Raw genomic sequence first — 27,524 nt, forward strand, 5'->3', positions numbered from 1 at the left:
CAGGCAGTGCATTCCATGCACCAAACACTCTCTGGGTGAAAAATCTCCTTTGAACTTCCCACCCATTACCTTAAAGCCATGGCCTCTTGTATTGAGCATTGGTGCCCCAGGAAAGAGGCACTGGCTGTCCACTCTATCTATTCCTCTTAATATTTTGTATACCTCTATCATATCTCCCCTCATCCTCCTTCTCTCCAATGAGTAAAGCCCTAGCTCCTTTAGTCTCTCCTCATAATCCATACTCTCTAATCCAGGCAGCATCCTGGTAAATCTCCTCTGCACCCTTTCTAATGCTTTCACATCCTTCCTATAATGAGGTGACCAGAATTAGACACAGTACTCCAAGTGGGGTCCAACCAGAGTTTTGTAGAGCTGCATCATTACCTTGAGGCTCTTAAACTCCATCCCACGATTTATGAAAGCTAACATCCCATAAGCTTTCTTAACTACCCTATCCACCTGTGAGGCAACTTTCAGTGATTTGTGGATATGAACCCCCATTTCCCCCACTCCTCCACACACCCCAGACTCCTGCCATTAACCTTGTACTCCACCTTGGAGTTTGTCCTTCCAAAGTGTACCACCTCACACTTCTCCAGATTAAACTCCATCTGCCACTTGTCAGCCCAGCTCTGCATCCTATCAATCTCCCTCTGCAAGCTTTGACAGCCCTTCATACTATCCACACCACCACCAACCTTTGTGTCATCTGCAAACTTGCTAACCCACCCTTCTACCCCCTCATCCAAGTCATTAATAAATATCACGAAAAGTAGAGGTCCCAGAACCGATCCCTGTGGGACACCACTAGTCACAGCCCTCCAATCTGAATGCACTTCCTCCACCACAACCCTCTGCTTTCTACAGGCAAGCCAATTCTGAATCCACACAGCCAAGCCTCCCCGGATCCCTTGGCCTCTGACCTTCTGAAGAAGCCTACCATGTGGAACCTTGTCAAACGCCTTACTAAAATCCATGTAGACCGCATCTGCTGCACTACCCTCATCAATCTTCCTGGTAACCTCCTCAAAGAACCCTATCAGGCTTTTGAAACAAGATTTTCCCTTCAAAAAGCCATGCTGGCTGTCCCTAATCAGTCCATGATTCTCTTAGAATCCTTTCTAGCAGCTTACCCATCACAGACGTAAGGCTCACTGGTCTGTAATTCCCTGGACTATCCCTACTACCTTTTTTGAATAAGGGGACAATATCTGCCACCGTCCAATCCTCTGGTACCATTCCCGTGGACAACGAGGACTCAAATATCCTAGCCAATGGTTCAGCAATCTCCTCCCTCGCCTCGCGAAGCAGCCTGGGGAATATTCCGTCAGGCCCCGGGGACTTATCTGTCCTAATATCTTCTAACAGCTCCAACACATCCTCTCTCTTGCTATCTACATGCTCTAGAACATTAACCTTACCAACACTATCCTCAGCTTCATCAAGGCCCCTCTCCTTGGTGAATACTGAAGAGAAGTATTCATTGAGAACCTCACCCACTTCCACAGCTTCCAGGCACTTCTTCCCACCTTTGTCTCTAATCGGACCTACCTTTACTCTCGTCATCCTTCTGCTCTTCACGTATGAGAAAAAAGCCTTGGGATTCTCCTTAACCCTTCTCGCTAAAGCTTTTTCATGTCCCCTTCTTGCTGTCCTCAGCCCCTTCTTATGTTCCTTCCTTGCTACTCTATATTCCTCATGAGCCCTGTCTGATCCTTGCTGCCTTCTTCTTCCAAACTAGTTGTTCCACCTCTCTTGTCACCCATAGTTCTTTCACCCTGCCATTCTTTCTCTGCCTTACCGGGACAAATTTATCCCTAACATCCTGCAAGAGATCCCTGAACATCAACCACATCTCCATAGTACATTTCCCTTCAAAAATGTCATCCCAATTTACACTCTCGTTCTAACCTTATAGCCTCATAATTCGCCCTTCCCCAATTAAATATCTTCCCGTCCTCTTTGCTCTTATCCTTGTCCATGACAATGCTAAAGGTTATGGAGCGGTGGTCACTGTCCCCCAAATGCTCACCCACTGAGATATCTGTGACCTGACCCAGTTCATTACCTAATATGGCATGACCTCTAGTCGGTCTGTCAACATACTGTGACAGGTATGAATCCTGGACACACTTAACAAACACTGCCCCATCTAAACAATATTTGGCAATCTCCTTTTTTATCAACACTTTTGTGACCTGTGTCATAAATTTTCTATGATTCAATAACAGGCATTCAAATTTATAGAGCAGGTTGCTGTTCCTGTTTACTGTACGAGGATGAACGTTGCATCAATATGATATTTGTGCCTTTGTTTCATGGGTTATTTTGAAGTTTGTATTTTGAACTCTTCAATTCCTCATCTACTAATCTCTTTGATTAAGCTTTTGATCATTTCCCCAAACATCTCTTAATATTTTGTGACCTAGCTCTATTTGCTTGCCCTTGACCCATACCTGTAATATATTTGGTTAACAAAAGCCTATCAATCTCAAACTAGCATCCATTGCTGTTCGCACATGAGAGTTTCAAATTTCTAACACCCTTTGTGTTTAAAAGTGTTTTGTAACTTCCCTGAAATGCCAAGTTCCAGATTTTGGTTCATTACCTCTAGTCCTGGACTTAACAATCAGTGGAAATGGTTTTCCTCCACCTGCCTTTTCATTTGAACAAGGTTGTTTATGTTGCTTATGGGAACTAAGAAAAGCACAGATATACGGATACAATGAACAAAGAGGGTAAGTTAGAGGGGCTCATTTAAAGCATCTGAATCTTGTGAAGCAGAAGAGTTTGTGGGATAGGTGGTATGTGAGAAGTAGGATTCAATATGAGCATCAACAATGATTTTCAGTCCTGTGTTGGACATTAGTTTAGTGGCAACTAATCTAATTTTGTCTGCCCTGTCAGATGGAGTTTAAAAATCCCATTGTCCTTAATGTTATCCAAAGAAAAATGTCGTTGTTGTCCTATTCAGGTCAATATTTATCCCTAAACTAACATCACTTAAACAGATTAAGTAGCTATTCATTGCTGCATGGAACCTTGAATGCAAGTACTGCCTCATTGCCTCATTTATTTCAGAAGTATTTTGCTGTCTGTAAATACCTGAGATTTAAAACTAAAAAAACTTTATTTACAGCATGTTAACAGACCCCTCCAGCCCAATGAGTCAGCGCAGCCCATTTAAACCCATGTTAACCTACCCGTACGTCTTTGGAATGTGGGAGGAAACCAGAGCACCTGGAGGAAACCCATGCAGACACGGGGAGAACATACAAACTCCTTACAGTGACGGGATTGAACACTGATCTCTGGCGCTGTAATAGCGTTACACTAACTGCTACGCTACCATGTCGCCCCATTATGAACAAGATTATGAATGATGCTACATGTGTAGTTTGCTTTTTCCATTCCAGAATGAAATTTCTTGATATATAGAGACATGGTGAGATCTTATTTGGAGTATTGTGTACACATCTGGTCCCTACCTAAAGAAGGATGTACTTGCAATGGAGAAATGCAGCAAATGTTCTGAGGATGGTGAGGGTTGTTGTATGAAGAAAGGTCCTATAAGCAGAACCTATAGAGTTCAGAAGAATGGGAGTTAATCTCATTGAAACCAGGGTAAACCTGGGTTTGTGAGATACGTACTGCAAGTTGAATACTGGACAGTGCAATTGTCACAACAAAGTAATTTCCTTACTGCAATATCCAAATCAGTTGATGTTACATTTCCAGCTGCTGTACGGATGGAAAAGGACACATCAACAAAAACTTTTTGTAAAGTTTTATTGAGCTTGACAGGATAGATCACGAACTAATATTTCCCTGGCCAGGAATCATAGCCTTAAATTAAGAGATTGGCCGTTCACAAGAACACAAGAAAATAGGAGCAGCAGTCGGCCTTCAAGCCAGTCATTCCAATCAATATGATCATGGCTGATCAATGCTGGCTTTAACTTCCCTTCTGCGCCATTTCTCCACATCCCACTATTCCTCAATTTATCAAATGTATATCCACTTCCTGTTGAAATACTTATAATGAACCAGCTTCCACCACCCACCATGGAAGAGGAGTCCAGAGATTTGCCATTCTCTGTGAGAAGAGTTGAAAGGAAATTTCTTCATCCAGAGGTCAATAAATCTTTGGATTTCTCCATCCAATAGGGGTAGAAGCTGAGTATATTCAAGACAGTGATTAATAGATCTTTAGATATTAAGGGAATCAAGGCATATGGGGTTATTGCAGGGAAGTCGTTTTGAGATTGAATGGTGCAGCAGAAGATGGGGCCAGATGGCTTATTTTTGCTCCTATTTTTTATGTTCTTATGTTCATACTTCTGTCTTGTAAGACCTTGCTTTAGCATAACATCTGCCCTGGGAAAAATGCTGAAATCTGCTGTTAAGGAAGTAGTGGCAAGGCATTTGGGGAACCATTAAACAATTAAGAGTAAGCACTGTTTTATGAAAGGGAAATGTTGTTTGACAAATTATTCGAGGTCTGGATATAGGAGAACCAGTAAATATGGTGCATTTGGATTTCAGAAGAACATTTGATAGAGTGCCACATTAAAGCTTACCTTGTGTTTGCTAGTGCAATTTAGGTAATATATTAACGCACAGAGAGGATTAGCTAACGAACTGAGAGTAGAGAGTAATGATAAATGGGTCATTTTCAGGTTTGCCAACAGCAGCTAGTCAGGAATCACAGGGAGCAGTGTTTACAATTTACTGTTTATAATTTTATATCAATAAATACAGCCAGCATTTTGTAACCACATTTGCAGAGAATGCAAACATTGGTATGGAAGCAAGTTGTGTAAATGACACAAAAAGGGAAATTGAATTGGTAAAAAGTTGGCAGATGGAGTAAAATGTGGAGAGATGTTAGTTTATTATCTTTGATAGGAAAAATAGAAAGGCTAAACATTGTTTCAATGGAAAGAGACTACAGATTGTTGTTGTACAGAGGAAGCTGTATGTTCTCAACATAGTTAGCTTGCAGGAGAAATAGTAAATAGATTGGTAGTCTTTATTGTCAAGGGGATAGAGACCGAAAGTAGGGAGTACTGTTACTACTTTGTGGGAGATCATAGTCTACTTCGCACAGTTTTGGTTTCCTTATTTAAGGAGCAATTTATAAACTTGGACTGGGGGCAGTTTGAAAAAGGTTGACTAGGCTTATTCCTGGGTTGAAGGCGATGTCTTGTGAAGAAAGATTGAACTAGTTGAGCCTACACTCATTGGCTGTTAGAAGAATGAGAGGTGATCTTATTGAAACACAAGTTTCTAAAAGGTTGAATGCTGAGAGAATGTTTTCCCTCATGGGTGTGTACAGGATGAGGAGACAGTTTCAGAAAAGTGGGTCATCCATTCAATATGGAGATGAGGAGGAATTTCTTCAGTCAAATTGTGAATCTTTGGAATTCTCTACCTCATTGTCTGCTGCATAGTCCACAATCCTGTCATCATGTGACTCAGCCCTTACCTGAATACATCTTACAGAACAGGAAAACCTCCAGAAGCAGCAGGAAAATTTCTACCAGCATGTGTGCAGGTGGCAATAAAGAGAAGCCTTCTAATCATGTTCTGGGCATGCTTCATAGCCTGCACATTTACTTGGGTACACTATTCCCCTCAGTCTATACTTAGAATATAGAACAGAGAACTGTACAGCACAGGAACAGGCCCACAATGTCTGCTCATAATGTGTCCTCCTCATTGTTAGAAACCAAATGTAGATTGGATAATTGCTTTTTAGAGAATCTGCTTTTAGTCCACAGGAGTGTCCCTGAGCTTCCATCTTCCTACCATTTTCATTCTCTACGGCCTTCTGCAGGGTTATAACAAGGCTCAATGAAATCTTGAGGAATAGCGCGTCATCTTTTCTCTGAGCACATTGCTGCACTTCAGACTTGAGATCAAATTCTACAACTTTAGATAACTTCCCTTTTCTTTTTGTATCAGAACTAGCCAGTTCTGCTGTAGATCTCCATCTGTAATACTGGCACAATTTTTCCCTTACCATTAGCATGGTCTAACCTGCCAGACATTCCTTGCAGAATTGCATTTTGCAACTTTTATGCTTGTTGAACATAGAACAGTACAGCATAGGAATAGGCCCTTTGGCCCACAATGTCTGTGCCAAACATGGTGCCAAATTAAACTAAGTCTCTTCTGCCTACACATGATCCATATCCATCCATTCCCTGCATATTCGTGTGTCTACCTAAGAGTCTCTTAAATAGAGTCATACAGCAAACTGCCCAACTGGTCGATACTGACCAAGATGCCCCATCCAAGCTAGTCCCATTTGCCAGTGTTTGGCCCATAACCTTTCAAACCTTTCCAATCCGTATACCTGTCCAACTGTCTTTTAAAAGTTATTATTGTACCTGCCTCAACCAGTTCCTCTGGCAGCACATTCCACATGGATATCACCCTTTGTGTAAAAAAGTTGTCCCTCATGTTGCTCTTAAATCTTTTTCCCCTCTCACCTTAACCCTATGCCCTCCAGTTCTTGATACCACAGCTCTGGAAAAAAAACTGAGTGCATTCACCCTATTTATCCCCCTCATGATTTTATACACTTTTATAAGATCACTTCTCAGTCTCTTACGCTGTAGGGAATAAAGTCCTAGTCTGTCCAACCTCCCTCTATAACTCAGTCCCTCGAGTCCTGGCAGCATCCTTGTAAATCTTTTCTGCACTCCTTCCAGTTTAATAACATCTTTCCTATAGCAGGGCGACCAAAACTGTGGCCTCACCAACCTCCTGTACAACCGTACCATGACCTCCCAACTTTTATACTCAATTCCCTGACTGATGAGGGCCAGGATGCCAAAAGCCTTCTTCTCCACCCTGTCTACTTGTGACTCCACTTTCAGTGAACTATGTACTTGTACTCCAAGGTCCCTCTATTCTACAGCACTCCTCAGGGTGCTGCCATTCACTGTGAAAGTCCTACCTGGATTTGACTTTCCAAATTGACTTGCACATTCTAATCCAAATTGTTGATATAGATGACAAACAACAATGGGCCTGTCTACCCTATCTATGCCTCATAATTTTCTAAACTTAGCCTCTGATGCTCCAGAGAAAACAATCCAAGTTTGTCCAACCTCTCCTTTTAGCTTATACCTGCTAATCTAGGCAATGTCCTGGTAAACCTGTTCTGCACCCTCTCCAAAGCCTCCACATCCTTCCAGTAATGGGCAGTCAGAATTGGACACAATACTCCAAGTGTGGCCTAACCAAAGTTTTATATAGCTGCAACATTACTTCCTTACTTTTAAACTTAAAAACCCTGACCAATGAAGGCAAGCATGCCATATGCATTCTTTACCACCTTATCTACTTGCGTGGCCACTTTCAGTGACCTATGGACTTGGACCCCACAATTCCTTTGCATATCAATGCTCCCAAGGGTCCTGCCATTTACCATATACTTTCCCCTTACATTTGACCTCCCAAAGTCACACATTTCGCTCTTGCCTGGAATAAACTCCATCTGCCATTTCTCCTCCCATATCTGTAACTCATCTATATCCTGCTATATCGTTTGACAACCTTCTTTATTGTCCACAACTCCACCAATTCACCAAACTTTGTATCATCTGCAAACTTACTAACTCATCTACATTTTCATCCAAGTATATTATCTATGTATGTGTATATATATATATTTATATAGACAAACACACACACACACACACACACACACGTCTATATCTCTCTCAGAAACAACAGAGGTCCCAGCACTGATCCCTCCCTAGTAGCACTAGTGAACCTCCTTGTGAGGATATTGGTTCCCCTCCAGTTCAGGTGTAAACCATCCCCCTTGTATCGGTCTCACCTGCCCTGCAAACAAGTCCAATGAAGGGCATTATATGTGAACCCCACCCTCCTGCAGCAGCTGCTTAGCCATATATTGAATAGCACCGTCTTCCTCTATCTCACCTCGCTAGGACATGACACGGTTAGTCATCCTGAGATTACCACTCTAGAAGTCCTGCTTTTTAACTTACCACCCAGCTCCCTAAAATCACTCTGCAGGATCTCATCTCCCTTCCTGCCTATGTTATTGGTACCAATATGGACCACAACCTCTGGCTGCTCACCCTCTCCTCTCAGAATGTCCTGCTCATCCTTGACTCTGGCACCAGGGAGGCAACACACTATTATGGAGTCTCACTTGCGGCCACAGAAACACCTGTCTGTCCCCCTGACTATCAAGTCTCTTATCACTGTCACTCTGCCCAACTCCCACCATTCCCTGCTGAGCCTCAGAGCTGGTCACGGTGCCGCAGACCTGGCTACTGCTGCTACCCTCAGAAAGGTCTCCCCCCCAGCCAACAGTGTTACTGAGGGGGATTGCCACAGCGGAATCCTGCACTGTCTGCCTACTCCCTTCGTCTTTCCTGGTGGTCACCCTACAGCCTTGCACCTTAGGTGTGACCACCTCACTAGGGACTCCTATCCACGATACTCTCAGCATCCCAGCTGATCCTGAGTGTGTCCAACTCCAGGTCCAGTTTCTTGACTCATTCAGGAGCTGCAGCTGGGCACACTTCTCACAGGTATGGTCACTGGGGCACTAGAAGTTTCCCTGATCTCCCACATCCTGCAGGAGGAGCATCCCACTGCCCTGATTGCCATCCTAACTACACTAAAGATCTAAAGATTAAGAATAAAAAGACCTTACCTGTTCTTACCTATACCTCCGCTCTACCTCCTCATCAAAGCTTCATGAGCCAAAGACTTAGCACTTAACCTTCAGAACACAGCACTTGGAACTCAAACACAGCCACTCCCAAAAAGGCCACTCTGCTATACCCTGCCTCTTTTATTGGCTGATGTGCCTCTTAATCAACCAATCAGAAATTCTTCCTTGGCCCTGCTTCTAAAAAAATGGCCTCAGCTCAACTCATGGTATTCTTTTAAACTTTCCCACTGCTGCTTTGCTCTGCCTAACTGAGGGAAAGATAATTAGCCTTGTCACTGCATGACTCCATGGACCAACCTACCTAGTGATATTTCAGTATCCAGCCAAGGAACATGTACATCAAGTGCTATAAACTTGACGATCAGTAGCATGAACAGTGTCCAGACTCTGCCATGCAAATACTTTGGAGGAATGTTACCATCAGGACAGAAAATTCACCAGGTGCACATTTCTGCATTCCAGTGCTGCATATAGAATTTTGGCAATTCATCTCTATCTGAAAGGGCTGCATTGTAAGAATGCAGTACATGTCTTGACATAATGAAAGAAAAATACTGATGCTTAACACCTAACTGCAAGAATGCTGTTCTCAGTACCCAGAAGTAAGAAGCAAAAGGGCCCTCAGGACAACTTACCCCCATATATGTGGTTTTCAAAGTACTGCTCTGTTATTTAATATGATCATGGCTGATTTATGCAGAGGGTGGTTAATCCCTGGAATTCTGTGCCCTGGCAGGTGGTGGAAGTTGGATCATTAGAAGTATATAAAGTGGAGATAGATAAATATTTGATAGATTGAGGAATAGAGGGGTATGGGGAAATGGTACAAAAAGTCACAGTCATGCAGCATGGAAACAGGCCCTTCAGCCACTGAGTCCACTCTGGTTATCAAACACCCATTTACACCAGTTTTACACTAATCCTATTTTATTCTCTCCATATTCCAATCAACTCCCCCTTGATTCTACTACTCACCTATACAGAGTTAACCGACTGATCCACACATCTCTGGGATGTGGAAGGAAATGGAATCACCCAGAGGAAACCCACGCAGTCATGCAGAAAATGTGCAAAAGTGCAAGCTTTGATTTTTTTTATATGGTTTCTCTCTGGATTTCCTTTGTTTACGTTTTCTGCCCAAGCCTGTCACGTTTTGCTTGTTAAACGTCCTCACTGTCCTATGCCGCTGCTCCTTCATTTCCTCTTGATTTCTTAAATATCCCATTCTTGGAGCCCTCCTCCCTTCTGTTTAGTTTCAAACCCTGTCCACAACCCTCATTCTGTGATTCGCCAAGACACTGATCTCAGCACAATTCAGGTGAAGCCCATCCCAACAGAACACCTCATGTCTTTCCCCAGTACTGGTGCCAATGTCCCATTGACCAGCACCCATTTCTACCCCTCACCACGCTTTGAGCCTCTCTAATCCTTTTTGCTCTCTGCCAATTTGCGCATAGCTCAGCTAATAATTTGTGGTTCTGCTTTTCAATTTTGTGCTGAGCTTCTCTAATCCCTCATCAGAACTGCTTCCTTGTCCTACCTACGTTGTTAGCACCCACGTGGACGGTGAAAAGTGGATCTTTGCCCGCCCACTTGAGGTCCTTCAGTCAGTAGAGGTATCCTAAATTAACTTCCTGAGATGGCCAACAACAAACACAGCCATGAAAAAAGAGAAATGTAAGTATAGTGAAGTTTAGGAGTATAGTGAACAAGGCGGATGAGCTTAGAGCTTGGATAAATACTTGGAGCTACGATGTGGTGGCCATTACAGAGACTTAGGTGGCTCAGGGACTGGAATGGTTGTTTCAAGTGCCGGGTTTTAGATGTTTCAGAAAGGACAGGGAGGGAGGCAAAAGAGGTGGGGGAGTGGCACTGTTGATCAGAGATAGTGTCACTTCTGCAGAAGAGGTGGACGTCATGGAGTCTCTGTGGGTGGAGGTTAGGAACAGGAAAGGGTCAATAACTTTACTGGGTGTTTTTTATAGGCTGCCCAATAGTAACAGTGATATTGTGGAGCAGCTAGGGAAGCAGATCCTAGAAGGGTGTGATAATAACAGAGTTGTTGTGATGGGAGATTTTAATTTCCCAAACGTCAATTTGGCATCTCCAGCCAGTGAGGGGTTTAGATGGGGTGGAGTTTGTTAAGTGTGTTCAGAAAGGATTCTTGACACAATATGTAGATAGGCCTACAAGAGGAGAGGCTGTGCTTGCTTCGGTGTTGGGAAATGAACCTGGTCAGGTGTCAGACCTCTCAGTGGGTGAGCATTTTGGTGATAGTGATCATAATTCTCTCTCCTTTACGATAGCACTGGAGAGGGATAGGAACAGACAGACTGGAAAGGTGTTTACTTGGAGTAAAGGGAATTATGAGGCTCTCAGGCAGGAAACTGGAAGATTAAATTGGGAACAGATGTTCTCAGGGAAAAGTATAGAAGAAATGTGGCAAATATTCAGGGGATATTTGTGTGGAGTTCTGCATACGTATGTTCCAATGAGACAGGGGAGTCACAAGAGGATACAGGAACCGTGATGTACAACGGCTACAATAAATCTAGTCAAAAGGAAAAGAAAAGCTCACAAAAGATACAGAGAGCTAGGTAATGTTAGAGATCTGGAAGAGTATAAGGCTAACAGGAAGGAGCTTAGGAAGGAAATTAGGAGAGCCAGGAGGGGACATGAGAAGGCCTTGGTGGGCAGGATTAAGGAAGACCTCAAGGCATTCTACAAGTATGTGAAGGGCAAGAGGATAAGATGCGAAAGAATAGGGCCTATCAAGCGCAGCAGTGGGAAAGTGTGTATGGATCCGAAAGAAATAGTGGAGGTACTTAATGAATAATTTACATCAGTATTCACAACGGAAAAAGATCTGGGGAATTGTAGTGTGGACTTGCAGCAGGCTGGAAAGCTTGAGCATGTAGATATTAGGAAAGAGGAGGTGCTGGAACCTTTGGAAAGCATCGAGTTGGATAAGTCGCCAGGGCCAGATGGGATGTACCCCAGGCTGCTGTGGGAGGCAAGGGAGGAGATTGCGGAGCCTCTGACGATGACCTTTGCATCATCGATGGAGATGGGAAAGGTTCCAGAATATTGCAGGGTTGCAGATGTTGTTCCCTTATTCAAGAAAGGGAGTAGAGATAGCCCAGGAAATTATAGACCGGTGAGTCTTACTTCAGTGGTTGGTAAGCTGATGCAGAAGATCCTGAGAGGCAGGATTTATGAACATTTGGGGAGGTGTAATATGATTAGGAATAGTCAACAATGGCTTTGTCAAGGGCAGGTCCTGCCTGACAAGCCTGATTGAATTTTTTGAGTATGTGACTAAACACATCAATGAAGAGAGAGCAGTAGATGTAGCATATATGGATTTCAGCAAGGCACTTGATAAGGTACCCCATGCAAGGCTTGTTGAGAAAGTAAGGAGGCATGGGATCCAAGGGGACATTGCAATGTGGATCCAGAACTGGCTAGCCCACATGAGGCAAAGGGTGGTTGTTGAAGGTTCGTATTCTGCATGGAGGTTGGTGACCAGTGGTGTACCATAGAACAATACAGCATAATACAGACCCTTCGGCCCACCATGTTGTGCCGCCCTTCAAACCACACCTAAGACTATCTAACCCCTTCCTCCCACATATCCCTCTAATTTAAATTTCTCCATATGTTTATCTAACAATCTCTTGAACTTGTCCAATGTATGAGCCTCCACCACCACCCCAGGCAGCGCATTCCATGCACCAACCACTCTCTGGGTGAAAAACCTCCCTCTGACATCTCCCTTGAACTTCCCACCCATTACCTTAAAGCACCTCTTTCCCAGAGCATTAGTGCCCTGGGAAAGAGGTGCTGGCTGTCCACTCTATCTATTCCTCTCAATATCTTGTATACCTCTATCATGTCTCCCCTCATCCTCCTTCTCTCCAATGAGAACAGCCCTAGCTCCTTTAGTCTCTCCTCATAATCCATACTCTCTAATCCAGACAGCATCCTGGTAAATCATCTCTGCACCCTTTCCAATGCCTCCACATCCTTCCTATAATGAGGCGACCAGAACTGGACACAGTACTCTAAGCGTGGCCTAACCAGAGTTTTGTAAAGCTGCATCATCACTTTGCGGCTCTTAAACTCGATCCCCCAACTTATGAACGCTAACCCCATAAGCTTTCTTAACTACCCTATCCATCTGTGAGGCAACTTTCAGTGATCTGTGGATATGAACCCCCAGATCCCTCTGCTCCTCCACACTGCCAAGAATCCTGCCATTTACCTTCTACTCTACCTTGGAGTTTGTCCTTCCAAAGTGTACGACCTCACACTTCTCTGGATTGAACTCCATATGCCACTTGTCAGCCCAGCTCTGCATCCTATCAATATCCCTCTGCAAGCTTCGCCAGCCCTCCACACTATCCACAACACCACCAATCTTTGTGTCATCTGCAAACTTGTTAACCCAGCCTTCCACCCCCTCATCTAAGTCGTTAATAAATATCACAAAAAGTAGAGGTCCCAGAACCGATCCTTGTGGGACACCACTAGTCACAGCCCTCCAATCCGAATGCACTCCCTCCACCACAACCCTCTGCTTTCTACAGGCAAGCCAATTCTGAATCCACACGGCCAAGCCTCCCTGGATCCCTTGGCCTCTGACCTTCTGAAGAGGCCTACCATGTGGAACCTTGTCAAACGCATTACTAAAATCCATGTAGACCACATCCACTGCACTACCCTCATCAATCTTCCTGGTCACCTCCTCAAAGAGCCCTATCAGGCTTGTGAGGCAAGATCTTCCCTTCACAAAGCCATGCTGGCTGTCCCTAATCAGTCCATGATTCTCTAAATGCTCATAGATCCTATCTCTTAGAATCCTTTCTAACAGCTTACCCACCACAGACGTAAGGCTCACTGGTCTGTAGTTACCTGGACTATCCCTACTGCCTTTCTTGAATAAGGGGACAACATTCGCCACCCTCCAATCCTCCGGTACCATCCCCATGGACAACAAGGACTCAAAGATCCTAGCCAACGGTTCAGCAATCCCCTCCCTCGCCTCATGAAGCAGCCTGGGGAATATTCCGTCAGGTCCTAGGGACTTATCTGTCCTAATATTTTCTAACAGCTCCAACACATCCTCGTACTGTACGTACTCTAGAACATTACCCTCACCAACACTGTCCTCAGCATCATCAAGGCCCCTCTCCTTGGTGAATACTGAAGAGAAGTATTCATTGAGAATCTCACCCACTTCCACAACTTCCAGGCACATCCTCCCTCCTTTGTCTTTAATCGGACCTACCTTTATCCTAGCCATCCTTTTGCTCTTCACATACAAGAAAAAAGCCTTGGGATTCTCCTTAACCCTACTCGCCAAAACCTTTTCATGTCCTCTTCTCACTTTCCTCAGCCCTTTCTTAAGTTCCTTCCTTGCTACTCTGTATTCCTCACGAGCCCTGTTCTGATCCTTGCTGCTTACACCTTATGTATGCTGCCTTCTTCTTCCTAACTAGTTGTTCCATCTCTCTCGTCACCCACGGTTCCTTCACCCTACCATTCCTTCTCTGCCTCACTGGGACAAATTTATCCCTAACATCCTGCAAAAGATCCCTGAACATCGACCACATCTCCATAGTACATTTCCCTTCAAAAATGTCACCCCAATTTACACTCCCAAGTTATCGCCTTATAGCCTCATAATTTGCCTTTCCCCAATTAAATATCTTCCCATCCGTTTTGCTCCTGTCCCTGTCCATGACAATTTTAAAGGTTATGGAGCAATGGTCACTGTCCCCCAAATACTCACCCACCAATAGATCTGTCACCTGTCCCGGTTCATCACCTAAAACTAGATCTAATATGGCATTCCCGCTAGTCGGCCTGTCAACATTATGTGTCAGGAATCCATCCTTGACACACCTAACAAACTGCGCCCCATCTAAAGCCTTGGCACTAAGTAGGTGCCAATCAATATTTGGATAGTTGAATTCTCCCATTATAATAACACTGTTATTTTCACATCTTTCCAAAAACTGCCTCCCAATCTGCTCCTCAGTATCCCTACTGCCTCCGGGGTGCCTATAGAATACTCCCAGGAGGGTAACTGCCCCTTTCTTGTTCCTAACTTCCACCTATATTGACTCTAGAGAGGATCCTTCTACATTATCTACCCTTTCTGCAGCTGTAACAGTGTCCCTGACCAGTATTGCCACCCCTTCTCCTCTTCTACCCCCCTCCCTATCCCTCTTAAAACACTGAAAACCAGGGATCTGTTCTGGGACCCTTACTCTTTGTGATTTTTATAAATGACCTGGATGAGGAAGTGGAGGGACAGGTTAGTAAGCTTGCAGATGACACAAATGTTGGATGTGTTGTGGATAGTATGGGGGGCTGTCAGAGGTTACAGCGGCACATAGATAGGATGCAAAGTTGGGCTGAGAAGTGGCAGATGCAGTTCAACCCAGATAAGTGTGAAGTGGTTCATTTTGGTAGGTCAAATATGATGGCAGAATATAGTATTAATGGTAGGACTCTTGGCAGTGTGGAGGATCAGAGGGATCTTGGGGTCCGAGTCCATACGATGCTCAAAGCGGCTGCGCAGGTTGACTCTGTGGTTAAGAAGGCATATGGTGTTTTGTCCTTCATCAGTCGTGGAATTGAATTTAGGAGCCGAGAGGTATTGTTGCAGCTATATAGGACCCTGGTCAGACCCCACTTGGGGTACTGTGCTCAGTTCTGGTCGCCTCACTACAGGAAGGATGTGGAAGCCATAGAAAGGGTGCAGAGGAGATTTACAAGGATGCTGCCTGGAATGCAGAGCATGCTTTATGAAAGCAGGTTGAGGGAACTCAGCCTTTTCCCTTGGAGCGACAAAGGATGAAGGGGGGACCTGATAGAAGTATATAAGATGATGAGAGGTATTGATTGGGTGGATAGTCAGAGGCTTTTCCCCAGGGCTGAAATGGTGGCCACAAGAGGACATAGGTTTAAGGTGCTGGGGAGTACGTACAGAGGAGATGTCTGGGGTAAGTTTTTTACTCAGAGAGTGGTGAATGTGTGGAATGGGCTGCCGGTAACGGTGGTGGAGGTGGATACGATAGGGACTGTTGGATAGGTACATGGAGCTGAGTAAAATGGAGGGCTATGGGTAAGCCTAGTAATTTCTAGGTTAGGGACATGTTCGGCACAGCTTTGTGGGCCAAAGGGCCTGAATTGTGCTGTAGGTTTTTCTATGTTTCTGGTACATACAGCGAGTCAGTTCCTGTGATCATCTTTTGTGATCAAGTTCCATCTTGTGATCGCTAAAGCTGACAGCCTGGATTTCATAATGACAAATTATTGAATAAAATAGAACAGGTGAAACTGTAAGGTAACAAAACCTTTATGCATTCTATGGTGATAATATTAACAATTCATATATATACTCCCCATCAGTGATCGGTTTGCTTGGCCAATGCCATCCATGTAATGCTCCATTTGTGGCTGCAGCCAAGCCAATGAAGGCTTCTTCATATCTCTGTCCTGGATGTTACAGTATTCATTACGTACAGCTGTACTTGGTTATGTCTTGGACTCAGGAGAAAGTGATAGTTCGGGAGGAATGGATAGAGAATGTTCATGAGGGGCACCGAGTCTCATTCAGAGACGAGTGTTGAGGCTCCTGAGAATGCATGTGGAATGAAGAGTGAATGAAATAAATTAGACAAATTGCTTAACTGTTTCAAGAAAGAAATGTTGACTTAAAGAGCTTTATGGAGAAGAACATGAAAGGAAGCAAAATAACCTGATGTGGATCCAGATTTGAAGGCAGACTTGTGAGAAAATAGCATCAGTTCACATGGCTAAGTGGAGCCTGGATACCAGTGGTGGGGCCAAGTCTTGGAATCAGGGGTGTAGGTGGTGGCTTCAGTCCGAACATAGAACGAATGCAGCACTAACTTTAGAGACTGAACACAGCATAAGTATGTACAAAGCTGCTCCATGTGAGTGATAAATCTAATAAGTTGCATCCAAGGGATGGTGTGAAATGCAACAACTACTTGCTTTTGTAAATGCATCATCTGGAAATAAGTCACATGGTTTAGGTTCCTGTACTCTGATGAATTAAATGACCTTAAATGATAATAATATGATGATTGCCGTTTGGACTAGGGAACAGACAAGATTCATGCCCCAGTTGTTACCCAATGATCATTGCGGCTGTTAGATAAGAACAGAATTAATTTGAATGAGAGAATAATGAGAGGTAACCTCTTCTAGAGAAGGGGAGTAAGGTCAAGATGTTCCTACTCATTGGTTAGTTATTTTAGGGAACTAATTTCTGACCCTCTCCATAATAGAGCTGTGACTCTAGTCAGATGGAAGAAATGTTGCCAAGTTACTGAGGATTTTTTTAAATGACCATTACAATGAGTGGTAAACCACCTTCCCACATTACTGTATTATATTCAACAACTGGAGGATGATTTTAATTCCAGAGGTGTTGCACCTTGGGAGGACAAACCAGGGTAGGACTTACGCAGTGAATGGTAAGGCTCTGAGGTGTGCGGTAGAACAAAGGGACCTGGAAATACAGATCCATAGTTCTTTAAAAGTGGCATCACAGGTAGATAGGATCATAAAGAGAGCTTTAGGCACTTTGGCCTTCATAAATAAAGGCATTGAGTACAGGGGTTGGGATGTTATGTTGAAGTTGTACAAGATGTTGGTGAGGCCGAATTTGGAGTATTGTGTGCCGTTCTGGTCACCTACCTACAGGAAAGATATCAATAAGCTTAAAAGAGTGCAGAGAAAATTTACAAGGATGTTGCCGGGACTTGAGGACCTGAGTTATAGGGATAGGTTGAATAGGTTGGGACTTTATTCCCTGGAGTGCAGGAGAATGAGGGGAGAGGTATACAAAATTATGAGGGGTATAGATAAGGTAAATGCATGCAGGCTTTTTCCCCTTAGGTTGAGTGAGACTAGAACTAGAGGATATAGGTTTAGCGTGAAAGGTGAAATATTTAAGGGGAATCTGAGGGGAAACTTCCTCACTCAGAGGGTGGTGCGAGTGTGGAACGAGCTCCCAACGGAAGTGGTAGATGCAGGTTCAAATGTAACATTTAAGAGAGGTTAGGATAGGTACGTGGATGGGAGGGGTTTGGAGGGATATGGTCCGGATGCAGGTAGATAGAACTAGGCAGAAGATCAGGTCGGCATGGACTAGATGGGCTGAATGAAGGGCCTGTTTCTGTGCTGTAGTACTCTATAACACTGATTCAATGGAAATTGAGTGAGTAGGCAGTTAAAAATGGCTAGATTAGCAACTTACTGGATAGTCACCAAGAACTGACTGCTATAGATTTTAATCTATTCTGCTGAGGTGGTGGCAAACACATCCTTTACCCGATGTGAGCAGGACCTTCCTTTGCATAGCTAGGCAGAGTCCCGATATGTGTCATCAGAACTGTAGTTTTAGTTGGAATGGAATGCTTGAAAGGGAAGCTGCTTCGGATTTGCCACCAGATGAAGACAGTGGGAAGAAAGCAGAGACTTCAGGCTTTGCAGGGGCGTTTGTTCTTGTTTGTCAGTGACTCTTCCATCCCCACCATCTGTCATCCCCCAACACCCTGCCAGAACCTAGATAGGAGATGACCCCAGAGTTCCCCATCTTAAAGAGAAAATATCAGGTAGTAAGGCAGAGAGATTTAGGGCCTTGCCAGCTAAAGGATAGAGAGTGACTGTTGGTAGATAGATTAAATTTGGGCATGATTGAGAAGTCAGAATTAGAGAGGAGAAAATATATTGTAGGATTGCAGGGAGATTAAGGCTGTAGAGGTGCAAGACCACAGAAGTGGAATTTTAAAATTAGGGTGTTAGTCAACCTGAAGTCGCTGCTTTGTGTGACAATATGTTGAAAAAGGAGAATAGACAGACTTCACCTGGGTTCAAAACATTTCTGAAACCCTCTGATATTAGCTTTCATGACCTAGAAGTACAGCAAAATTGTACTAGCATGCTTGCGTGAGGAAATATCTGTCCACAATGTTTGTATTGTGTTTCATAAGAGTCCAATGTGTACTGTGAATTAATTAACTTATCTCTCATTGCATTGACATTTGGCTGTTTGGTATTTTTCTAATTATCTAGAAACAATCTACAACAATGTACCACCATCTTATTCATATGATGCAGATCCGGTTGAAGATCAAACCAGGAGCCGAGATACCATGCCCTACATAGATGACTCGCCTTCCTCATCACCCCAGCTCAGTTCGAAAAGTCGAGGCAGCAGGGACACGGTGTCATCCGGATCCTTGGAGTCAAGTAAATCAGTGAGTTGATTTATTGTGAATCAATAAATCCTGCCATGTTACACAGATAAGAATGAAAGGATGTGAAGAGGCTTCTCCCAAGTGTCCTTTGAGATATTATGCAGTTAAAATGAGTTGATGGAATACAGCAGTTTACTCGGTACACTGCTGTGTAAAAGGCTTTTAAATCATCAGTTAAATTTCCTTTGGTACTACATAGTGTTGTTATCAGGATAAAACAAAGCTGCAACATTTAGAGCAAAATTTCATTCTTAAGAAATCTGTGTGATGAAATTAATTTTTTTTGGATTTGTAAAATGCAAACAAGGATGGGTTGGCTTCATTTTGTCTATTCATTCAGCTGCACAAACAAAGTTTTCATGCTTTTCCTAACCCATTCAAAGAGAGATCGGGTGGCTTTCAAGATGTTTTTATTTTGTCAAAAGGATGTTAATATTGTTACAATATATGCATTATGGTTGCAGGCTTAAAGTTGATTCAGCTGTGGAAAAAAATCTGCAGATACTGCAAATCTGAGCTAAATCTGCAGATGTTGGAAATACTCAGCCAGTCAGGTTGCATCTGTGGAAAGGGAAACGGTTAATGTTTCAGGTCGAAGACAAAGTAGATTTATGAAAAAGAAATCTTTCAAAGTACTAAAAAACTGTAGTAGCGATTTGTTGGGAGAAAGCATTGAGTTGTTTGCAGTGAATTCAGTTATATCAATATCCATTGAACCAATGAGATCAGAATTCATTCCGGTGTAAAGCAGTGCCCCATAAAAAGGTGTGTTTTGATCATCAGTGAATTCTGTGTGACATAAAGCAACAGTGGTATCAAGTTGTAGCTAGTCCACACAAAATAATGGAGAACAATGGAAACTTGTTTTTTTCTATTTCATCCCTTTGCTCCTCTCAGAAAAATCTTGGTCTAGTTCCATGTGCAGTAAAGCCAAGTGGGGCAAATAAATTCAAATGTGAGTGATGACAAGACGGTTACAAAAAAGAAAGTCATTCAGCCCATTTATCCAAATAAAGCATAATCTATATCCCTAACAATGTAGTATTCAATATAAAATATTCTTGAGTTTTCACTTGACAGGATTCCATTCATGTGTTGATCATTCTTTTTGTGAAAATTTCTGTGATGGCAAATGTAAAATTTACCTTTACCAGATTGACTGTATGTCTGCTTGTTGCATGTCATTGATTTAAATCAGTCATTTTTTGTATTTACCTTTTCCATATTATTTCTCAGGTAGATTCTTTCAAGAAATCTGTCAGGATCAGCATGGTAGTTCTTCTTAGCTTGTATGTTACTTCTTGGCCTCACTGATTTGCATTTTAGGTGCCAGAGGACGGTACAGCTTGACCATCAATCGTAGTTTTGATATTTATGAACCATATAGCCCTAAAAGTTAAACATCCTATTGGCATTAGCTGCAAATGTTGAGCTATTAGTCTGCTGAAACTCCACGTCTTTGGCTATTTCAACACAATTCTTGCAGAACTTACGTCACTTTTCCCACATGCAATGCTTAACTTGAATAAATGTTAAATTTAATCTCTAATGGTTTTGTTCAATTCATTCTTCTGCTACTTGACATCCTTCCTATACACAACTCCTTACAATTTTTAACTGATTTCTGAATCCCAAATCATCACTCCCGAAACGAATTTCTGAGCCAGCCTACTCTGACAAAAAATGCGTAATAATTTCACTTTTGTTTTCTACTCTTCAACCATTTTCTTATCTTTCCTCAGAGATTTATCTAATATCCCATATATTTGAGGAAATGAATAGCTTTGTCATTGACAGTTCAGGAGTGTTTATTAATATTTTACAGAATCGTTTTGGCAAGGCTTCAACTCGTCATTGTGGTTAACGATACAGAATCTGATACCAGGTTCTTATTATTAGAACAGCACAGGAACAGGCCCTTCAGCCCAGAATGTCATGCTGAACGAATTAAACTCGTAATTAAAAGCCTACTAAACTAGTCCCTTCTGCCCACACAAGTCCATATCACTCCATGCTCTGTATATTCACGTGCCTTAGAGTCTCTTAAATGTCTCTTATCGTATTTGCCTCCACTACCACCCCTGGCAGTGCCTACCAGGCACCCACCACTCTCTGCGTAAAAAGTTGCCCTGCACGTCTCCTTTGAATTTGCCCCCTCTCACTTTAAATGCATGCCCTCTATTATTAGACATTTCGACCCTGGGAAAAAGATACTGGCTGTCTACTCTAGCTATGCCTCTCATAGTATTATTTACTTCTATCAGGTCTCCTCTCAGCCTCTGCCACTCCAGAGGAATCAGCCGAAGTTTGTCCAACCTCTCCTCAGAGCACATGCCGTCTAATCCAGGCAACATCCTGGTGAACCTCTCCAAACCTCCACATCCTTCCTGTAATGGGACGATCAGAATTTAATGCAATAGTCCAGATGTGGCCTAACCAGAGTTTTAGAAAGCTGACTCTTGAACTCAATGCCTCGATTAATAAAGGCAAGCATGTGGTCAGCCTTCTTTACTACCCTATCAACTTGTGCAGCCATGTTCAGCGAACTATGAACTTGGACCCCAAGATCCCTCTGTACAGCAACACTTTTAAGGGTTCTGCTCTTAACTGTGTACTGCCCCTTTATATTTGATCTCCCAAAGTGCAACACCTCACACTTGGCTGGACTAAACTCCATCTGCCTTTTCTCCACCCATATCTGCAACTGATCTGTATCCTTTGGCAACTTTCTACACTATCTACAATACCACCAATGTTTGTTTCATCTGCGAACTTACTAACCCACTCAACCACGTTTTCATCCAAGCCATTTATGTATATACAGTATATCACAAACTGCAAAGGTCCCAGTGTGGATCCCTGCGGAACACCACAAGTCATGGAGCTCCAGCCAGAATAAATCCCATCAACCACTACCCTGTCTTCTATAGGCAAACTAATTTTGAATCCAAATGGCTAAATCACCGTGGATCCCATGAATCTCAATCTTCTGGAAGAGCCTACTATGAAGGACCTTGTCAAAATCCATGTAGACAACATCCACAGCTCTACCCTCATCAATCATTCTTGTCACCTCCTCAAAGAACACAGTCAAGTTAGTAAGACATGACTTACCCTGCACAAAGCCATTCTGACTGTCCCTAAATGAGCCATGACTCTCCAAATGCTCATAAATTCTATCCCTAAGAATCCTCTCCAATAGCTTCCCTACCACTGACATTAGACTCACTAGTCTATAGTTTCCAGGATTATCCCTCTTTTCCTTCTTAAACAGCAGAACAACATTAGCTACTAGCCAGTCCTCTGAGACCTCACCTGTGGCTAGAGAGGAAACAAGGATCTTGGTCAAGGCCCCAGCAATCCCATCCCTTGCCTCTTTCAATAACCTAAGGTACATTCCATCAGGCCCTGGGGATTTACTCACCTTAATGTTCTTCAAGAGACCCAACACTACCTCTTCCTTCATCAAAATGCCCTAGCATATTACCACACTCCACACTGATCGCACTATCTTTCACTCCTTCTCCTCAGTAAATACCAACGTAATGTACTCATTTAGAACCTCACCCACATCCTCTGCTTGGAAGCACATGTTCCCTCCTTTATCCTTGAGCGGTCCTTTCCTCTCCCTAGTTATCCTCTTGCTCTTAATATAGGTGTAGAATGCCTTGAGATTCTTTTTAATCCTACTTGCCAAGGACTTTCTTGGCCGTGCGGTCCAACCACATGGATGCCACAGCCGAGAAAGCTCACCAGCGCCTCTACTTCCTCAGGAGGCTAAAGAAATTTGGTATGTCCCCTTTGACACTCACCAACTTTTATCGATGCACCATAGAAAGCGTCCTATCTGGATGCATCACGGCTTGGTATAGCAACTGTTCTGCCCGGGCATGCAAGAAACTATAGAGAGTTCTGGTCACAGCCCAGCACATCATAGAAACCAGCCTCCCCTCCATGGACTCTTATGTATACCTCTCATTGCCTTGGTGAAGCAGCCAGCATAATCAAAGACCCCACCCACCCAGGTCATTCTCTCTTCTCCCCTCTCCCATCAGGCAAAAGATACAGGAGCCTGAGGACACATAACACCAGGCTCAAGGACGGCTTCTATCCCACTGTTATAAGAGTATTGAACAGTTCCCTTAATCGATGAGATGGACTCTTGACCTCACAATCTACCTTGTTATGACCTTGCACCTTATTGTCAACCTGCACTACACTTCCTCTGTAGCTGTGACACTTTACTCCGTATTGTGTTATTGTTTTTACCCTGTACTACCTCAATGCACTGTGTAATGAATTGCTCTGTACGAACAGTATGCAAGACAAGTTTCTCATTGTACCTCGGTACAAGTAGCAATAATGAACCAATACCAATACCAACATTTCATGGCCCCTCCTGGCTCTCCTAATTGAGTCTTTTCCAGCTTCTTTACAATCCTCAAGGGCCCTGTTTGATTTTTAGCTTCCTAAACCTTGCATACACTTCCTCTTTCTTCTTGATTAAATTCACCACCTATCTCATAATCCAGGGATTTCTTACCTTGCCATCCTTGTCCTTCCTACTTACTGGAACATATCTGTCCTATACTCTGTGCATCTATCTATTGTCAGATAATTTTCAAATTCATGTTTGATTATTTTACATAACATTGAAGGAGGACTAATATGTTCATAATAGCTTGAACACTGGATCACAGTGGTTCTAAATGACCTGGATTTTTCTGATTTATATTTGAATAATAGAATCATTGTACCATGAGAGCAACACACAAAGCGCTAGATGAACTCAGTGGGTCAGGCAGCCTCAATGGAGGGAAATTGACAGTTGACCTTTTGGGTCGAGTCCCTTCATCTGGACTGGAGAGAAAAAGGGCAGATAGTCAGTATAAAAAGGTGGAGAAAAGGGCTGGAGGTGGATCCAGCTGAGGTGGTAATAGGTAAATGGGGGGTGGGGTTAGTGGGAATGATGTCAGAAGCTGGAAGGTGATAGGTGGAAGTGACAGAGGGCTGAAGATGATGGAATCTGATAGGAGAGGAAGGTGGAGCATGGAATAAAGGGAGGGAGGTGGAGAGGGGAACTGGTGGGAGGAGTGTGTAGGTGATGGACAGATGGAGAGGGTGGGGGAGGGGAGCAGAAAGACATAGGGTGATGGGGGCCAGCACCTCATATTCCACCTGGGCAGTCTTCAACCTGGTGGCATGAACATCGAATTCTCAAACTTCTGGTAACCACTCCCCTTTGTTCCTTTTCCCCCTTTTTCTTTTCTTTCTCGTCCTGATCAATGCCCCCCATCACCTATCTCCCTCTTTCTTTCGTCTAGATGAAGGTCACCCCATGTTTCCCCATAGATGCTGCCTGACCCACTGAGTTCCTCCAGTGCTTTGTGTGTTGCTCCAGATTCCAGCAGCTGCAAGTCTCTTGTGTCTCGGTAGTACCATAAGAGTTTAGGCCACATTTAGCTCTCCATGCACATGACAGATACAAAAGAGTAATTTAAGTTGATCCCAATTCCCAGCTTGCAGTTCGTAGCCCTGTAGGTTACAGAATTTCAGCTGCTGATCCAGAAAACTTTTAAATGTGATCAGACATTGAGTTTCAGATTTCTGCACCCCTGGCAGGGCATTCCAGCCACCCACCACTCTCTGTGTAAAAAAAACTTGCCCTGCACATCTCCTTAGAACTTACCCCCTTTCACCTTAAATGCCTGTCCTCTAGAATTAGACATTTTAACCCTGGGAAAAAGATACCAGTTGTCTACTCTATCCATGTCTCTCATAATCTTATAAACTTCAACAGGTCTCCCTTCAGCCTCCGCCACTCCAGAGAAAACAAGGCAAGTTTGTTCAACCTCTCCTTATAGCACATGCCCTCTAATCCAGGTAGCATCCTGGCAAACCTCTTCTGCAGCCTCTCTAAAGCCTCCACATCCTTCCTATAATGAGGTTACCAAAACTGAATGCAATACTCCAGATGCGGCCTAACCAGAGTTTTCTTTTGTGCCTGCAACATGGCTTCCTGACCCTTATATTCATTGCTGACCAAGATGCCCTATCCAAGCTAGTCTCATTTGCCAGAGTTTGGCCCAAACCTTCTGAACCTTTCCAATCCATGTACCTGTCCAACTGTCTTTTAAAAGTTATTATCGTACCTGCCTCAACCAGTTCCTCTGGCAGCTCATTCCACATAGCTACCACCCTTTGTGTGAAAAAGTTGCCCCTTGTTCCTATTAAATCTTTTCCCTCTCACCTTAAACCTCTGCCCAATAATTCTTGATTTCCCAACCTTGGGAAAAAGAGTTCACCCAGTTATGGCCCTCATGATTTTATACACTTCTATACGATCTCCTCTCAGCCTCCTACACTTCAAGGAATAAGGGCCAAGCCTGTCCACCCTCTCCCTATAACTCAGTCCCTCAGATCCTGGCAACATCCTTGTAAATCTTTTCTGTACTCTTCCCAGTTTAATACCATCTTTCCTGTAGCATGGCGACCAAAACTAAACACAATACTCCAAGTGCAGCCTCACCAGTGTCCTATACAACCGCACCGTGACCTTCCAATTTTTTTTACTGAATGCCCTAACTTATAAAGGCCAGTGTGCGAAAAGCCTTCTTCACCACCCTGTCTACCTGTGACTCCACTTTCACTGAACCATGTACCTGTACTCCAAGGTCCCTCTGTTCTACAGCACTTACCAAGGCTCTACCATTCACTCTGAAAGTCCTACCTGGATGTGTCTTTACATAATACAACACCTTGCTCTTATCTGAATTAAACTCCATTTGCCATTTGTTGGCCCACTTACTCAGCTGATCAAGATCCCCCTGTAATTTTTAAATGAAATCTGGAGCAATATACAATCTGCTGGAGGAACTTCAGCAGCATCTGTGGGGGGGGAAGGAATTGTTGACGTTTCAGGTCGAAACCGTGCGTCAGGACTAATCCCATCAGGGGTGACCAGACTGCGCACAATACTCCAAGTGTGGTCTCACTAACGACTTGTAAGGTTGAAACATGATGTCCCAACTCCTGTACTCAATGCCCTGACCGATTAAGACAGAAAGACCAAGGAGTACAAGTACATGATTCCCTGAAAGTGGTGGCATAGGTAGACAGGGTGGTGAAGAAGACTTTTGGCACGGTGGCTTTCATCAGTCAGGGCACTGAGTATAGAAGTTGGAAGGTTATGTTGCAGTTGTACAAGATGTTGGTGGGGCCACATTTGGAATATTGTGTTCAGTTTTGGTCACCCTGCTATAAGAAAGATGCTGTTAGGCTGGAAAGAGTGCAGAGATTTTCAAGGATGTTGCTGGGACTCGAGGGACTGAATTATGGAGCGAAGTTGAGCAGGCTGGGACTTTATTCACTGGATCATAGGAGAACGAGGGGTGATCTTATAGAGGTGTATAAAATCATGAGGGGCATAGATAGGGTGTCTGCACACAGTCTTTTCCCCAGCCCTGGGAAATCAAAAACTAGAGGGCATAGGTTTAGGGTGAGGGGGGAGAGATTCAGAAGGAACCTGAGGGGTAACGTTTTCACCCAGAGGGTGGTACGTACATGGAAATGAGCTGCCAGAGGAAGTGGTTGAGGCAGGTACATTAACAACATTTAAAGGCCACTTGGATAGGTACATGGATAGGAAAGATTTAGAGCAATATGGGCCAAATGCAGGCAAATGGGACTAACTTAGACAGGTGTCTTGGTCGGCATGGTTGAGTTGGGCCAAAGGGCCTAGTTAAATTACATCTAGCATTCCTTGGCCTACTTCCCCAGTTCATCTAGATCCTGTTGTAATCTTAGATAACCTTCTTCACTGTCCACTGCACCACCAATTTTGGTGTCATTCACAAACTTATTAACCAGGTAAACAACATGTCATCCAAATCGTTTATATGGGTGACAAACAAGAGTGACCCAGCTCCGATTGCTGTGGCACACCATTAGTCACAGCCTCTAAATTGAAAAACAACCCTTCAGCACCACACTCTGACTCTTCTCATTAAGCCAATTTTGTATCCAGTTGGCTACCTCACCCTGGATCCTATGTGATCTAACCTTCCAGACTAGCCTACCATATGGCACCTGTCTAAGTCCTTGCTATTGTTCATATAGATGATGTCTACTGTACTGCCCTCATCAATCTTCTCTGTTACCTCTTCAAAAAAACTCGATGAAATTTGTGAGGCATGACTTCCCACACACAAAGCCACGCTGACTATCTTTATTCAGTCCTTGCCTTTCCAAATGCAGACAAGTGGGACTACCTCAGGTAGGCAGCTTGGTTGGCATGGACGAATTGGGCTGAAGGGCTGTTTCCGTGCTGTATAACTTTGTGACTATGTAAGAGTGAGATAAAACTTGAGAGTAATGGAAGCAGTCGCTGATGTAGATGTAGAAAGCAGCCTATTCAAAGCAGTTCAAAGGCACTTTCAGAATACTGTGCTTCTTCAGCAAAGTTTAAATACCCATTTGAAACAAGTTGAAGTAAT

General features: G+C 43.5%; 1 protein-coding gene across 3 annotated transcripts in view; it reads left to right on the forward strand.

The window, feature by feature from the left end:
• The window catches only part of si:dkey-91m11.5 (PH_BCR_vertebrate and RhoGAP_Bcr domain-containing protein), a 362,049-nt gene that overhangs the window by 72,854 nt on the left and 261,671 nt on the right, over positions 1-27,524 (forward strand). For 2 of the 3 annotated variants that reach the window (XM_052032051.1, XM_052032049.1), the window contains exon 2: positions 18,845-19,029. In XM_052032051.1, coding sequence (XP_051888011.1) covers positions 18,845-19,029 — 185 coding nt within the window. The remainder of the gene's footprint in view (positions 1-18,844; positions 19,030-27,524) is intronic. The other variant, XM_052032050.1, reaches the window with a different exon arrangement.

The sequence above is a fragment of the Pristis pectinata genome, chromosome 17 (assembly GCF_009764475.1).
Source record: "Pristis pectinata isolate sPriPec2 chromosome 17, sPriPec2.1.pri, whole genome shotgun sequence".
NCBI lineage: Eukaryota > Metazoa > Chordata > Chondrichthyes > Rhinopristiformes > Pristidae > Pristis > Pristis pectinata.